The following is a 14555-nucleotide window of genomic DNA, read 5'->3' as shown; positions in this document are numbered from 1 at the left end:
TTATCATTTGATTTTGTAAAGCTTTTTTTTTTTTAATGTGTGTGCTTATATCTCTGTAAAATGCATGGGAACCCACAAAATTTCCTAATTGGTTCTTGGTTAAATGACATATTATTTTGTGGTTTGTAAGGAAATAGCTTCCAGTTGGAGAATTTGTTCATTAGATGTGGGGTAAAGAAATCCTTCAAGATGTCCAGTAAATGGCTCTTTTAAGACTGTTAAGTTCTGAAGCACACTGAGCAGTTCCACAATCATAGGATTCATAAAAATACTATTATGTGGAAAACAAAGAGGATTCCTTGAGAATTCATGCTTTTTTTGGGCACCAACTAACAGACTTATTTGCTAGTTAACAAGGATAACTGAAATATATATAATTTTATATATATGTGTGATTATATATAAAATTATATATATGATAAATTCTGTTTCAAATGTCAAAGCACTGTTATTTTCTATGTATAAGTGATTATATATGTACATATATGTAAACACACATTCATGTATGTACACTTACACATATATTCCCACCTTCCAGGAAAAGTGGGGCATTAAATCAAAATGTGTTTATCAACAAGTGAGCGTATTGAGGATGGGCAGACGCCCTTGGTCATGGGACAGTTATCCTTGCTTTTGTGCTTATTTTACCTGGGGCCATCCCACTTGGTCCATAGTAACTTATTGAGAGGAAGATCCCATTTTCCAAGGTGGCAGAAAAAGATCCAAACTTGCTGACAGCTTTATTATCTGCATCTGATTTTTCTAAAAGACAAATTCAAGTCAAGGACATTTCCATTTTATTAAAAAGAAATGTAAGCAAAACAGTGAAAAGTGGAAATCACATAGATAACGAGGATATGATTAATTAAATTATTGATATGTATGTATGTACCAATGAATTATTATGAAATCATTAGAAAACTTTGTTTTCAAAGAATATTTAATGAATAGGAAAGTGTTCATGATGATAAAGTAAGAAATACACTACAACAGAGGCTACTGCTGGGGTGGTAGAATTAGGGGCAACTGTCATCTTCTTTAAATATTCTTATATTTCCTAATTTTTTATAATAAACTACATATTCTTTTATCAAACAAAACAAAGAAAAGTAACTTAAAAATTTCTGTTTTAAGTTCTTGGGTACATTCAAACTTGTCAAACACTGTGCTCTTAAGTTTGGAAAATACTGGGGCCATAACTGAATTTATTAGTAAGATTTAGTTATTTATCTTATTACTAATTTGAGTTTAAAACATCTTATTAATTAACTCTTCTCCTTTTGCAGGTATAACCCATGTCACATTGGGCAGAGAGCATTGTTTCTCCAGGTGGTGTTTCCTGGAGATGTTAAATAGTGTTATCAGGAAGTTTCATGGTATATAATCAATGGACATCCACCTGGAGTTCTCATCTACTAGCAAGTAGAGACTATCAAGACCAAATGTAGGATTTTTCTCTTGTCCTTGCAACCTAAGAAATTTGAAAGCATGGGGAGAACTAAATGATAGAGCACAGAAGGAAACCCCAGCATTTGTCATGAATATTGGAGAAAAGCTAAAACTTCAGTAGAAATCAATTAATGCGGACCTGAGTCCTAGAGACTGCACTTGATGCAAGTTGTATAAAACAAAATTTGGGCCAGAATGAACATTGCAAACACAATGTTGCTACGTAAATGTAGCCGGCTACAGACTCTGTATGACAACTGGAATCAAGAGCTGGGCATCCAGAGAAGGCAAAACCAAGTTGGCAGTCCACTATACATGTGCTGTGTATACAATGTAGGTACACATTACCTTAGGGAAAATATATATAAGCAGAATGGCAAAACACTTTCCTTACCATCTGGAAAAATGACCCTAGTTGCTAAGTGGAAGAGATGCATGTGTGTTGCTGTTGGATGGGTTTGACACATTGCTGAAATATTAACCTCCACTGACACAGAGATGCTGCTTACCTGTGTCAAGATTTTGCTCTCCCTCTCTTTTTTCTTTCTCATCTTCTGAAGAACAATCCTCTTCTTTTTTTTCCTTTTTCACAATTTTCTTAGGGTCTTTTAAATGAATTATAAAAGTGTGCTTGTCCTTTTTCACTGTCACCTTGATAAAAGTTGGCCCTGGGGAAAATCATGGGATAGAAGATGGGCTGCTGCTGATGCCCCATTAAGGTCCTTACAAGACATCTAAATAATGCAGCATAGAATGTAAGTAAGGGCATGGAAACATTTATGGACATCACTATTTTACAAAAAGATGCCTAAAGGAATAAAGTGATGGTGGTATCCCAGAAATAAATGGCAGGTGGATCAGGGAGATGTTTGCAGACTTTCTAATCAAATTACAGGAGAGAAAATACATTGGTTGAGGCTAATGTACACCTATACTCAACTTGATGATTAATAACATGAGTTAGGGGCGCCTGGGTGGCTCAGTTGGTTAAGCGACTGCCTTTGGCTCAGGTCATGATCCTGGAGTCCCGGGATCGAGTCCCACATCGGGCTCCCTGCTCAGCGGGGAGTCTGCTTCTCCCTCTGACCCTCCCCCCTCTCATGTGCTCTCTCTCTCTCTCTCTCTCTCTCAAATAAAATCTTTAAAAAAAAAATAACATGAGTTAGTTGATGCAAAAGGGTTTTACAGCTTTTAAAGAATTACATCAATGTTAATTATAGTAGTTGTTATTGTTAGTAGCAGTAAATCAGAATTTTCCAAATGGCACATTCCCTCTTCTAGTGTTCTGACTCATTTTTTGTCTACTTTCTCAGTTTTTCTCTTTTTTTGTCCAGCTTATTCTTCACAACTTTGATTGAGCTATCTTCTGTCAAAAATTGATAGGATTAGGATGAAAATACTGCACTTACTGTGACTCACCTGAAACTAATAAACGTGTGCATATATAAATTTCGATAAGCACAAGGAATAGTCATGGAAAATAGAACATAGCATTACACAACTTGAGTCCAGTAGTTTTCTCAATTATGTGATTCTGAGCTCCATTTTTAATTACTATTAATTGTACCCTATACCCAAGGATGATATTAAAAATGTCAAATATGAAAACATATAAATATGTATACCTATACATTAATAACAATCCCTGTCCTGTTTTAAACAAACAAACCTTATATAATAAAATGGTCTGACATTTGATGTAAGTTGCACCACCAACCATTGTTCAAATAATTTGAATGACTTTCAGGCCTTTTTATTTAAAAAATTATTGATGTGACCTTTTGTTTGATGTGGCAGTTGCTATCTAATGATGCTTCCACTTGAGCCATGATTTCACATTGGGAACAGCATCTAACTTTTGCAATGACTCCTTATTAAATTGATAGTTATTAGATGACAAGAAAGAAAGAAGCAAAGAGAGAGGGATTGAGAGAGAGAGAGAGGAAGGGTGTCAGGCAGAGTGTGGGGGGTAGGAGGAGCCCGTGTTGCTTCTTGCTGGGGTGCATAACCTTGTGGACATTATATAGGGCCCTGCTCAAATTCCCTCCACACTGACCACCTCACAGCTCTCAGAGGCAATAAGCTATCAAATAAAGCCCAGGTTCTCAAATCCACCTGAGAGATCTTTAACGCACAGTGAAAAGATAGGCCCTGCAAAATCTGCTTCTTGGGAAGAGTAACACATTTCCTTTAGGGGTTTTCCAGACTAGGTCCTCCTCACTGCATCCCTAAGGCTCCTCTCCCACTCAAAGACTTCTGAATCCAAAAGCAACTTCTCTGTAGCAAAAATAACTGGACCTTGGCAGCAGAACCCCAAGCTCTGTGCTCCAGAGCCCAAACGAGAAACTCGCTCTCAACTCACAGTATGTGCTTGGTTTCTGAGATAACACTATGTGCTGTAATTAATATTACTAATTAATTATTTGCTTATTGTGGTTACCATTATAATATCTCCAAATCGTATAGAAATATTTTAAGATTTTAACAACTAGAATGTTCATAAGAGTGTGTCCCAGCTAAACTCTCAGCTGGCTTGTGCCCTGCGGTCAATTATAACAGAAGCATGTAAAGTCTGGAAATGTTGACTGTGGTATATAATAAACAAAACTGGGCACATTACCACTCTCACCTATCATACGCAAGGGTACGAGGCCTGAAGTTGATCTGAAATGGGTTAGTATCTTCCAAGCTATTAACCAGCTGCATTCAAAATGTACCTTTTCCAAATGTTGTTTTCTCCACTTCAATCTGCCCTCCATCTGAAGGATACAGATAAGAATTTGTTCCTGAGATTTGGATGGGTATATCTCCCATATTATATCCATGAAACTAGAAGGGAAAACATCAGGCTTTGAGTGTGGAACTGCAATTGACAAAAATCAACTCATCAGTGTGAGCCAGTTAAAGTTGCTATCAGCTTAATTTCTGCAAAATGAATGTCTGTCACTTTGTAGACTCCCAGGACAGTGTCCATATTATCTTTGGTACCTCCTGTGATATTACAAGGACAGGCAGAATTAAAGGAGGTCCATGATTTCAAAACCTGTTCACTGGAGCACCCTTACAGCTAGTGCAGATCAAATCACTGTACTATTGAAGAGCGGTGGGAGAAGAGATCAATTTCTCTTTCACTGGCTATTAATATTCTGTTCAAAGTGAACTGATATATTAAGGAATGTTGACACATTGTACTTTTTTCTTGACACTTTATCCTTCAGGAAGTCATATGGTAAAGACATTTTTTGCTAAGTGTTGCTGATAGAGCTCCAAGTAATTGTGATACATGCTAAGGCCTGAGAAGTGGCTTAGAGTAGCAGCTAGAAAGGACAAGGGCTGTTACATTTCTGTCCATCTCTTTCCCATTAGGTCATCCTCATAAGACTGCCTGAGGGACAGGCTGGCAAAGGGAAGATTTTACCAAAGCCTACAAGCAAAATACATGGGTGCCTACTCAGCAAGGCTTGTCATCTGAGACAAATACAGCCAAACTTTGTGTTCACTTTGACCTGTCACAGTTGCTTTATTTACATTAACCTAAATTTATGCTTCTGTGTCAAATCTCCATTTTCTTGCCCTTAGTAACCTAGTTTCATGGCACTCAAGAAAAGCTGGCCTGAGGGTATTCCCATCCTGTGACTGGCTACCTAGAAAGTCCTAGGTGTAAGAATATAGAGCACAGGTCTGAGATCATCTACGCTGGAAAGAATTCCAAGGCCTTCTGTGGTGTCAGTGAAGACTGACACAGAAGCTGTGTTTCTCCCAAAACAGTTAGTAAGAACCCAAAGAGGCTTTTTAGAACACTGATTTTACCGGATAAATGATCTCAGGTTCTGGTTGCTGGAGGGACTCCTCTGCTATTTCTGGAATCCTCATTTGTTCTTCTTTAGATTTCTCCTTGAAAACAGATTTTTTCTTCAAAGGATTACTCCCTTCTTTCTCTATCTTTTCCTTGCCTTTCTTTTTACCAGTTTCCTTACTCTTCTTTTCTGCTTTTTTTTCTTCCTTTAAGTGCTCTTCTTCTGCTAATCGATCTTGTTCTTCTTTCCATGCCTATAAACACATTTAAAAAAATTAACAGGATTTTGAAACAAATTAGATCCCATGCAGGTTCATTTTGGAGAATACTTCACATGCTTTTTTGTAAGTTGTATCTCTGACAAATTAAGATACTGAGCTAGAAACCTTGGCGTTAACCTTGATTCTCTTCTTTCACCCAACTTCTGTGTACCACATCCTGCCAAAGCTATTCAGAGATTTTTCTTTACTCAGCTGCCTCTCTCACCTTCTGTTGCACTTTTCTTTAATCCAGGTCTTCTCATCTTGATCCTGAACTATTACATCAGCCTCTTAGCTGGTCTCCCTGCTTCCTATACTTTCCCACATGAATCCAATCCCCAATTTAGGTCCTGGTTAGTTCAGCAGTATGGTGGACCAGATATTCAAAGAAACATTCCTGGCATAAAATATTTCAAAATTGATAGATAAAATGTAAAAATCATCATTGTAATGCATAGCAGGGCTGGCAACAAAGTAAAAGGTATGAGAAAGCACTAGTCTAGTGAGGAAAATGAGTACTCAGGATAGAAGTTTCCAAGGGCTATATGCCCATCCCTGGCAGCCTGGAACTGAAGTTTTAATGGGTTACAGGGACTAGAGCAATAACCTGGGAGATCAGATCAGAGATTTCTGAATAGAGCAGGTATTTTAAAAAATGACACCTTCATTGGGTGAACTAAAAATATATCTTTCCTATAGAGGAAGACCATTAATTCTAGCTTGCTTCTTTGGCCCTGTGTTAAAGGTGAGGAGGGCTGGGGGGAGTCTACCCTGAGAACTAATGACAAGGCTGTCCTCACATAGATTTGTGGTCAAAATATACATTACCTTAAAAATGTATTCTAAAAATGTTGTGGGTGGATATGAGCTCACAAATGAAAATCACAAAACATGCGGAAGTAAGCCAAAAGCAAGAACCTGAAGAAGAAGCTTTCTGTGAAGACATATGTACAAAGACTGAAGATATTGGAATTATCAAAGAGAGGATATAAAATAAGTATTTTAATCTGCTTAATCTTTAATTTGCTTAAAGAGAAAGAAGGATCCAAAATACAAATAGGAAACAAAAAAGTATCAAAAATAAGAAGGTGAGTTTGAAAGCTCTGTTAGAAATGAAATAGAACTTTAGAAAAGGCAGCATTTGAATAGATTATGGCTGAGCCATTTCCAGAGTTGATGAAAGACATGGATCCTAACATTCAGGAAGGCCAATGAATTAAAAGCAGGAAGTAACAGTGGTGTGCTGACTTCGAAATAAGTCAGTCAGAGAAAGACAAATATATGATTTCACTCATATGTGGAATTTAAGAGACAAAGCAGATGAACATAGGGGAAGGGAAGGAAAAATAAAATAAGAGGAAGACAGAAAGGGAGGCAAACCATAAGAGACTTAACTATAGGGAACAAACTGAGGGTTGCTGGAGGGTTGCTATGTGGGGGGATGGGGAATGGGCATTACCTGGGTGATGGGCAATAAGGAGGGCATTTGAAGTAATGAGCACTGAGTGTTGTATGCAGCCGATGAATCACTGAATTCTACCTCTGAAACTAATAATAGAGTATCTATTAATTAAACTGAATTTAAATAAAAAATTAAAAACAAAAAACAGTTGTGTTCTGGACCTAGCTCATGTTGACTTGAAAGAGTTTATTGTTAAATTTTCCAGAATTTTATGAGCTGGTTGTTAACCACAGCATTATTTAAAATTAGATTATATAAATGCACAATCAAATAACATTAAAAACAAAGACATTAAATACTCAAAACTTACCACCTTCCTAAATACTTTGGTACATTTCACTATTATCTGTGTTCTTGAGGTTATTTATACGAATTGTATCTGTATCATAGAAATACAATATAATGGTGTACTACTGCATATTGCTTCCAGTTCTGCATTCAGTGATGTCATATTAATAGCCTGAATACAGCCATGATGGGCATTTTTACACTACACATATCAGCAAATGCTACAAATTAGGGACCAAATCACTGTTGGTTATCTAAAATTATGAAAATGGTGAGAAAATGTTAATAATGCAGATTAAATTTAAAAGTGTCATGTTTGGGGTTGTTACTTTGTAACTAGTTAAAAATCTAGTTTATACTCCCTGTTTACAAGACATGCTTAAAATATAAACACACAGGAAGGTGAAAATAAAGAGATGTAATTTGCCAATCAAATGCTATCTGATAGAAAGCATTTATCCCTTTGTTTCTCTTTATTAATTTTTGAATCAGTTTTCCAAGATTCATAAAAACTCTGCTGGGATTTTGATAAGAATAACATTGAGTTTATAGTATATTTCATTTCCTAAATTGAATGTTCTCACCCATGACCATTGTATATTTTCCCATTTATTTAAGTGTTAAATGGCCTCAATAATATGTTTTAATTTTCTCCATAAAGACTTTGCTTATCTTTTATTATTTTTCTTCACACCTTATAGTTTGTGTTGTTCTTGCAAATAATACTTTTTTTCTATTACATTTTCTATTTTTTCTTTTTAGATTTTTTTACTTGTTTATTTGAGAGAGCAAGCACAAGCAGGGGGAGGAGCACAAGTAGGGGGAAGGGACAGAGGGAGAGGGAGAAGCAGACCCCCCACTGAGCAGGGAGCATGAGGCAGGGCTCCATTCCAGGACCAAGGTTCATGACCTGAGTCAAAGGCAGATGCTTAACCGACTGAGCCACCCAGGTGCCCCTCTATTACATGTTCTAATTGGTTATTGCTGGAGAATAGGAACTCCAATGATTTTTTTTCCATGTTGATCTTGTATACAGCAACTTGCCAATTTCCCTAATTAATTAATTAATTTTTTATTTAAATTCAATTAACCAAGATAACATCATTAGTTTCAGATGTAGAATTCACTAATTCATCAGTTGCATATAACACCCAGTGCTCATCACATCATATGCCCTCCTTAATACCCATCACCCAGTTACTCCATTCCCCCACTCACCTCCCCTCCAGCAACCCTCAGTTTCTTTCCCATAGTTAAGAGTTTCTCATTGTTTGTCTCCTTCTCTGATTTCTTCCCATTTGTTTTTCCCTCCAATCCTCTATGATCCTCTGCACTGTTTCTTATATTCCTCATATAAGTGAAACCATATGATTGTCTTTCTCTGATTGACTTAATTCTCTCAGCATAATACCCCCCAGTTCCATGCACACTGATGTAAATGGTAAGATTTCATCCTTTCTGATGGCTGAATAATATTCAATTGTATGTATATATCACATCTTCTTTAACCATTCACCTGTTGATGGACATCTAGGCTCTTTCCATAGTTTGGCTATAGTGGACATTGCTGCTATAAACATTGGGATGCAAGCGCCCCCTTCGGATCACTACATTTGTATCTTTGGGGTAAATAGCCAGTAGTGAGATTGCTGGGTCATAGGGTACCTCTATTTTCAACTTTTTGAGGAACCTTCATACTGTTTTCCAGAGTGGCTACAACAGCTTGCATTCCCACCAACAGTATGAGAGGGTTCCCCTATCTCCCCATCCTCACCAACATCTGTCCTTTCCTGACTTGTTCATTTTAGCCATTCTGACTGGTGTGAGGTGGTATCTCGTTGTGGTTTTTATTTGTATTTCCCTGATGCCAAGTGATGTTGAGCATTTTTTCAAGTGTCTGTTGACCATTTGGATGTCTTCTTTGGAGAAATGTCTGTTCATGTCTTCTGCCCATTTCTGGATTGGATTATTTGTTCTTTGGGTGTTGAGTTTGATAAGTTCTTTATCGATCTTGGATACTAGCCCTTTACCTGATATGTCATTTGCAAATATCTTCTCCCATTCTGTCAGTTGCCTTTTATTTTGTTGACTGTTTCCTTTGCTATGAAAAAGCTTCTTATCTTGATGAAGTCCCAATAGTTCATTTTTACTTTTGTTTACCTTGCCTTTGTAGAAGTTTCTAGCAAGAAGTTGCTGTGGCCAAGGTCAAAGAGGTTGCTGCCTGTGTTCTTCTCTAGGATTTTAATGGATTCGTGTCTCACATTTAGGTCTTTCATTCATTTTGAGTTTATTTTTGTGTATGGCATAAGGAAATGTTCCAGTTTCATTCTTCTGCATGTGGATATCCAATTTTGCGAACACGATTTGTTGAAGAGACTTTTTTCCATTGGATATTCTTTCCTGGTTTGTCAAAGATTAGTTGACCATAGAGTTGAAGGTCCATTTCTGGGCTCTCTATTCTGTTCCATTGATCTATGTGTCTGTTTTTGTATCAGTGTCATACTATCTTGATTACAGCTTGGTAATAGAGCTTGAAGTCCGGAATTGTGATACCACAAGCTTTGGTTTTCTTTTTCAACATTTCTCTGGCTATTAAGGGTCTTTTTTGGTCCCATACAAATTTTAGGATTATTTGTTCCAGTCCTGTGAAAAATGTTGCTGTTATTTTGACAGGGATTGTATTGGATATATAGATTGCTCTGGGTAGCACAGACATTTTAACAATATTTATTCTTCCATTCCATGAGCATGGAATGTTTTTCTATTTCTTTGTGTCTTCCTCAATTTTTCCATAAATGTTCTGTAGTTTTCAGCATATAGATCCTTTACCTCTTTGGTTAGGTTTATTCCTAGGTATCATATGGTTTTCAGCGCAATTATAAATGGGATTGACTCCTTAATTTCTCTTCTGTCTCATTGTTGGCATATAGAAATGCCACTGATTTCTGTGCATTGATTTTATATCCCGCCACTTTGCTGAATTCCTGTATGAGTTCTAGCAATTCTGGGGTGGAGTCTTCTGGGTTTTCCACACAAAGTTTATCATTCATCTTCAAAGAGTGAGAGTTTGACTTCTTTGCCAATTTGAATACCTTTTCTTTTTGTTGTCTGATTGCTGATGCTAGGACTTCTAGTACTATGTTGAACAGCAATGGTGAGAGTGGGCATCCCTGTCAGGTTCTTGAGCTTAGGGGAAAAGCTCTCAGTTTTTCACCATTGAGAATGGTATTCGCTGTGGGCTTTTCATAGATGGCTTTTATGATATTGAGGTATATACCCTCTATCCCTACATTATGAAGAGTTTTAATGAAGAAAGAATGCTGTGATTTGTCAAATGCTTTTTCTGCACCTATTGAGAGGATAATATACTTCTTGTCCTTTATGTAGTGTATCACATTGATTGATTTGCAGATGTTGAACCAGCTTTGCAGCCCAGGAATAAATCCCACTTGGTCATGGTGAATAATCCTTTTCATGTACTGTTGGATCCTACTGACTAGTATCTTGGTGAGAATTTTGGCATCCATGCTTATCAGGGCTATTGGTCTGTAATTCTCCTTTTTGGTGGGGTCTTTGTCTGGTTTTGGGATCAGGTAATGCTGGCCTCAGACAACGAGTCTGGAAATTTTCCACCCATTTCTAGTGTTTTGAAAGAGCTTCAGAAGAATAGGTATTGATTCTTCTTGAAATGTTTGGTAGAATTCCCCTGGGAAGCCATCCGGCCCTGTACTCTTGTTTGTTGGGAGATTTTTGATTATTGCTTCCATTTCCTTGCTGGTTGTGGGTCTGTTCAGGTTTTCTATTTCTTCCTGTTTCAGTTTTGGTAGTTTATATGTCTCCAGGAATGCATCCATTTCTTCCAGATTGCCAAATTTGTTGGCATATATTTGCTCATAATATGTTGTCATAATTGTATTTCTGTGGTGTTGGTTGTGATCTCTCCTCTTTCATACATGATTTTATTAATTTGGGTCCTTTCTCTTTTCTTTTTGATAAGTTTGGCCAGGGTTTTATCTATCTTATCAGTCCTTTCAAAGAACGATTTCCTAGTTTCATTGATCTGTTCTACTGTTCTTTTGGTTTCTATTTCATTGATTTCTGCTCTGATCTTTATTATTTCTCATCCCCTGCTGGGTGTAGGCTTTATTTGCTGTTCTTTCTCCAGCTCCTTTAGATGTAAGGTTAGGTTGTGTATTTGAGACCTTTCTTGTTTCTTGAGAAAGGCTTGTATTGCCATGTAGTTCCCTCTTAGGACCGCCTCTGTTGCATCCCAAAGCTTTTGAACAGTTGTGTTTCCATTTTCATTTGTTTTCATGAATTTTTAAAATTCTTCTTTAATTTCCTGGTTGACCCATTCATTCTTTAGTAGGATGCTCTTTAGCCTCCACGGATTTGAGTTCTTTCCATATTTCCTGTAGTGATTGAGTTCCAGTTTCAAAGTATTGTCTGAAAATATGCAGGGAATTATCCCAATCTTTTGGGACCGGTTGAGACCTGATTTGTGACCCAGTGTGTGACCTATTCTGGAGAATGTTCCATGGTCACTCAAGAAGAATGTGTATTCTGTTGCTTTAGGATGGAATGCTCTGAATGTATCTGTGAAGTCCATCTGGTCCAGTATGTTATTCAAAGCCCTTTTTCCTTGTTGATCTTCTGCTTAGATGATCTGTCCATTGCAGTGAGTGTGGTGTTAAAGTCCCCTACTATTATTGTATTATTATCAGGGTTTCTTTAATTTTGTTATTAATTGGCTTATATAACTGGCATCTGCCAAGTTAGGAGCATAAATATTTATAATTGTTAAATCTTGTTGAATAGACCCTTTAGGTATGATATAATGTCCCTCTTCATCCCTTACTACAGTCTTTGGTTTGAAATCTAATTTGTCTGATATAAGGATTGCTACCCCAGCTTTCTTTTGATGTCCATTAGCATAATAAATAGTTCTCCACTCCTTCACTTTCAATCTGGAGGTGTCTTTGGGTCTAAAATGAATGTCTTATAGACACCATATGGATGGGTCTTGCTTTTTTATCAAATCTGATACCCTGTGTCTTTTGATTGGCGCATTTAGCCCATTTACATTCAGAGTACCTGTTGGAAGATATGAATTTAGTGCCTCTGTATTACCTATAAAGTCACTATTTCTGTATATTGTTTCTGTTCCTTTCTGGTCTATGTTACTTTTAGGCTCTCTCTTTGTTTAGAGGATCCCTTTTAGTATTTCTTGTAGGGGGTTTGCTGATCACAAATTCTTTTAGTTTCTGTTTGTCATGGAAGATTTTTATCAGTCTTTCTATTTTGAATGACATACGAGCTGGATAAACTATTCTTGGCTGCATATTTTTCTCATTGAGTATCCTGAATATACCATGCCAGTTCTTTTTGGCCCACCAGGTCTCTGTGGAGAGGTCTGCTGTCAGTCTAGTTTCTACCCTTGTAGGTTAAGGATCTACAACTGTTTGTTTTGAGCTGCTTTCAGGATTTTCTCTTTATCTCTGAAATATACAAGCTTCACTATAATGTTGGGGTGTTGATTTATTTTTATTGATTTTGAGGGCGGTTTTCTGTGCCTCTTGGACTTGAATGCCTGTTTTCTTTCTCAGATTAGGGAAGTTCTCAACTATGGTTTGCTGAAATATACCTTCTGTCCCTCTCTCTCTCATCCCTCTTACTCTTGGACCCCAATAATTCTAGTATTTTTTGCTTTATGGTATCACTCATTTCTCAAATGTTCCCTTCATGATCTAGTAGTTGTTTTTCTCTCTTTTCCTCAGCTTCCTTACTTCCCATCATTTTGTCTTCTATGTCACTGAATCTCTTTTCTGCCACATTTACCCTTGCTGTTAAGAGTGTCCACTTTAGAGTGCATCTTAGTTAAAGCATTTTTAATTTTGGCTTGATTAGATTTTAGTTCCCTTATTTCTGTAGTAAGGGATTCTCTAGTTATGCTTTTTTCAAGTCCAGCTAGTATCTTTATAATCATTTTGAATTCTAGTTCTGACATCTTAATTATATCCATATCAATTAAATCTATGGCAGAGAGTATTACCTCTGGTTCTTTCTTTTGTTGTGAATTTCTCTTTCTAGTTATTTTGTCCAGAGAAGAATATATGAATGAGTGAACAAAATCAAAAATATTAGCCATGACTCCAGTGAAATATACACTAGACAAATCCAAAGAGATAGGAAATCAAAAAAAATATATATATAAGAAAGAATATAATCTCACAGGTGGACAAAACAGGGTGATCCACTTGGTCCTAGGTGTATTTTGATCTATTAGAAAACACTGAATCCCAAAATTGTAAAGAAAGAAAAACTCATATATATATATATATATATATATATATAAATAACTCATATATATATATCTCATATATGTAAATATATATATATAAACTCATATATAAATAAAATTGAATACAGTGAAAGGAAGCAAAAAATGAAGAACATATCCATAAATTATAAATGTAAAAATGAAAATTTAGAAAAGACTTAAAAAAGAGTTGATAAAATAAGAAACTAGTTGGAAAGGAAAAAAAAGAAAAAGACAATTTTAAATTGAACGACTAAAGAATCATGAGATGAAACCTCGAATTCTATATACTATTTTCCCCTAGTACGGGAGATTTCCATTCTGTGTGATCCATAAACTTGGTATTAGCCTGATGTTCCTGCTGGTCTTCTGTGGGTGGAGTCCTTTGCCTTGATTCTCTGGTGTCTTTGCCTGGGTGGAGTTGCACTGCCCCTTGCCGGGGGGCAAGGCTCAGTGTAAGCTGCATCAGGTTGCTCTATGTGGCTTTTTTTCCCTGAAGGCTTTCCCCTCCACTTTAGAGGATGGAAAAAAAAATGGCAGCCACCCAATCTCCAGCCCCAGAGCTGAATTATCATGGCCCCCACTCTTTCATTGTATGGCTGAATCATACTAGGCACTCCACTGATGAATATTTGAATGTTTCTAGTTTGGGAGAATTAAAAAATAATGCTGCAAGAACAACTTTGTCCATGTGTCTTGGTGTACACATGCATGCATTTTTATTAGGTATATACCTAGGAGTGGAATTGTTAGATTAAAAAGAAATTGTATGCTTGATTTTAATAGGTATATCCAGTTTTCCAAAGTAGAAGTGCCCACTTATATTTCAACCAGCAGTGTATGAGAATTCAATTTGTTTCGCATCCTTGCCAAAATGTGGTATTATGTCTTTCAAATTTTGGCCAAAAATGAATGATCTGACTACATAAAAGTAAAATATTTCTGTATAAATAGAAACATAAATGACACTTATTAATAAGG

General features: G+C 36.6%; 1 protein-coding gene across 1 annotated transcript in view; it reads right to left on the bottom strand.

Annotated features, from left to right (window-relative positions):
* Positions 1-14555, bottom strand: part of SPAG17 (sperm associated antigen 17) — a 237994-nt gene that overhangs the window by 106026 nt on the left and 117413 nt on the right. The window contains exons 21-24 of the mRNA XM_025872536.2: positions 5260-5499; positions 4167-4278; positions 1959-2117; positions 649-762 (exon numbers count right to left, since the gene is read on the bottom strand). Of these exons, the coding sequence (XP_025728321.1) occupies positions 649-762; positions 1959-2117; positions 4167-4278; positions 5260-5499 (625 nt within the window). The remainder of the gene's footprint in view (positions 1-648; positions 763-1958; positions 2118-4166; positions 4279-5259; positions 5500-14555) is intronic.

Source organism: Callorhinus ursinus, unplaced genomic scaffold (assembly GCF_003265705.2).
Source record: "Callorhinus ursinus isolate GAN/ISIS: 27379988/994484 unplaced genomic scaffold, GSC_fseal_2.0 scaffold9, whole genome shotgun sequence".
NCBI classification, from domain to species: Eukaryota; Metazoa; Chordata; class Mammalia; order Carnivora; family Otariidae; genus Callorhinus; species Callorhinus ursinus.
Note: the sequence above shows the minus strand (reverse complement) of the source record. Positions and strands in the feature narration are given on the sequence as shown.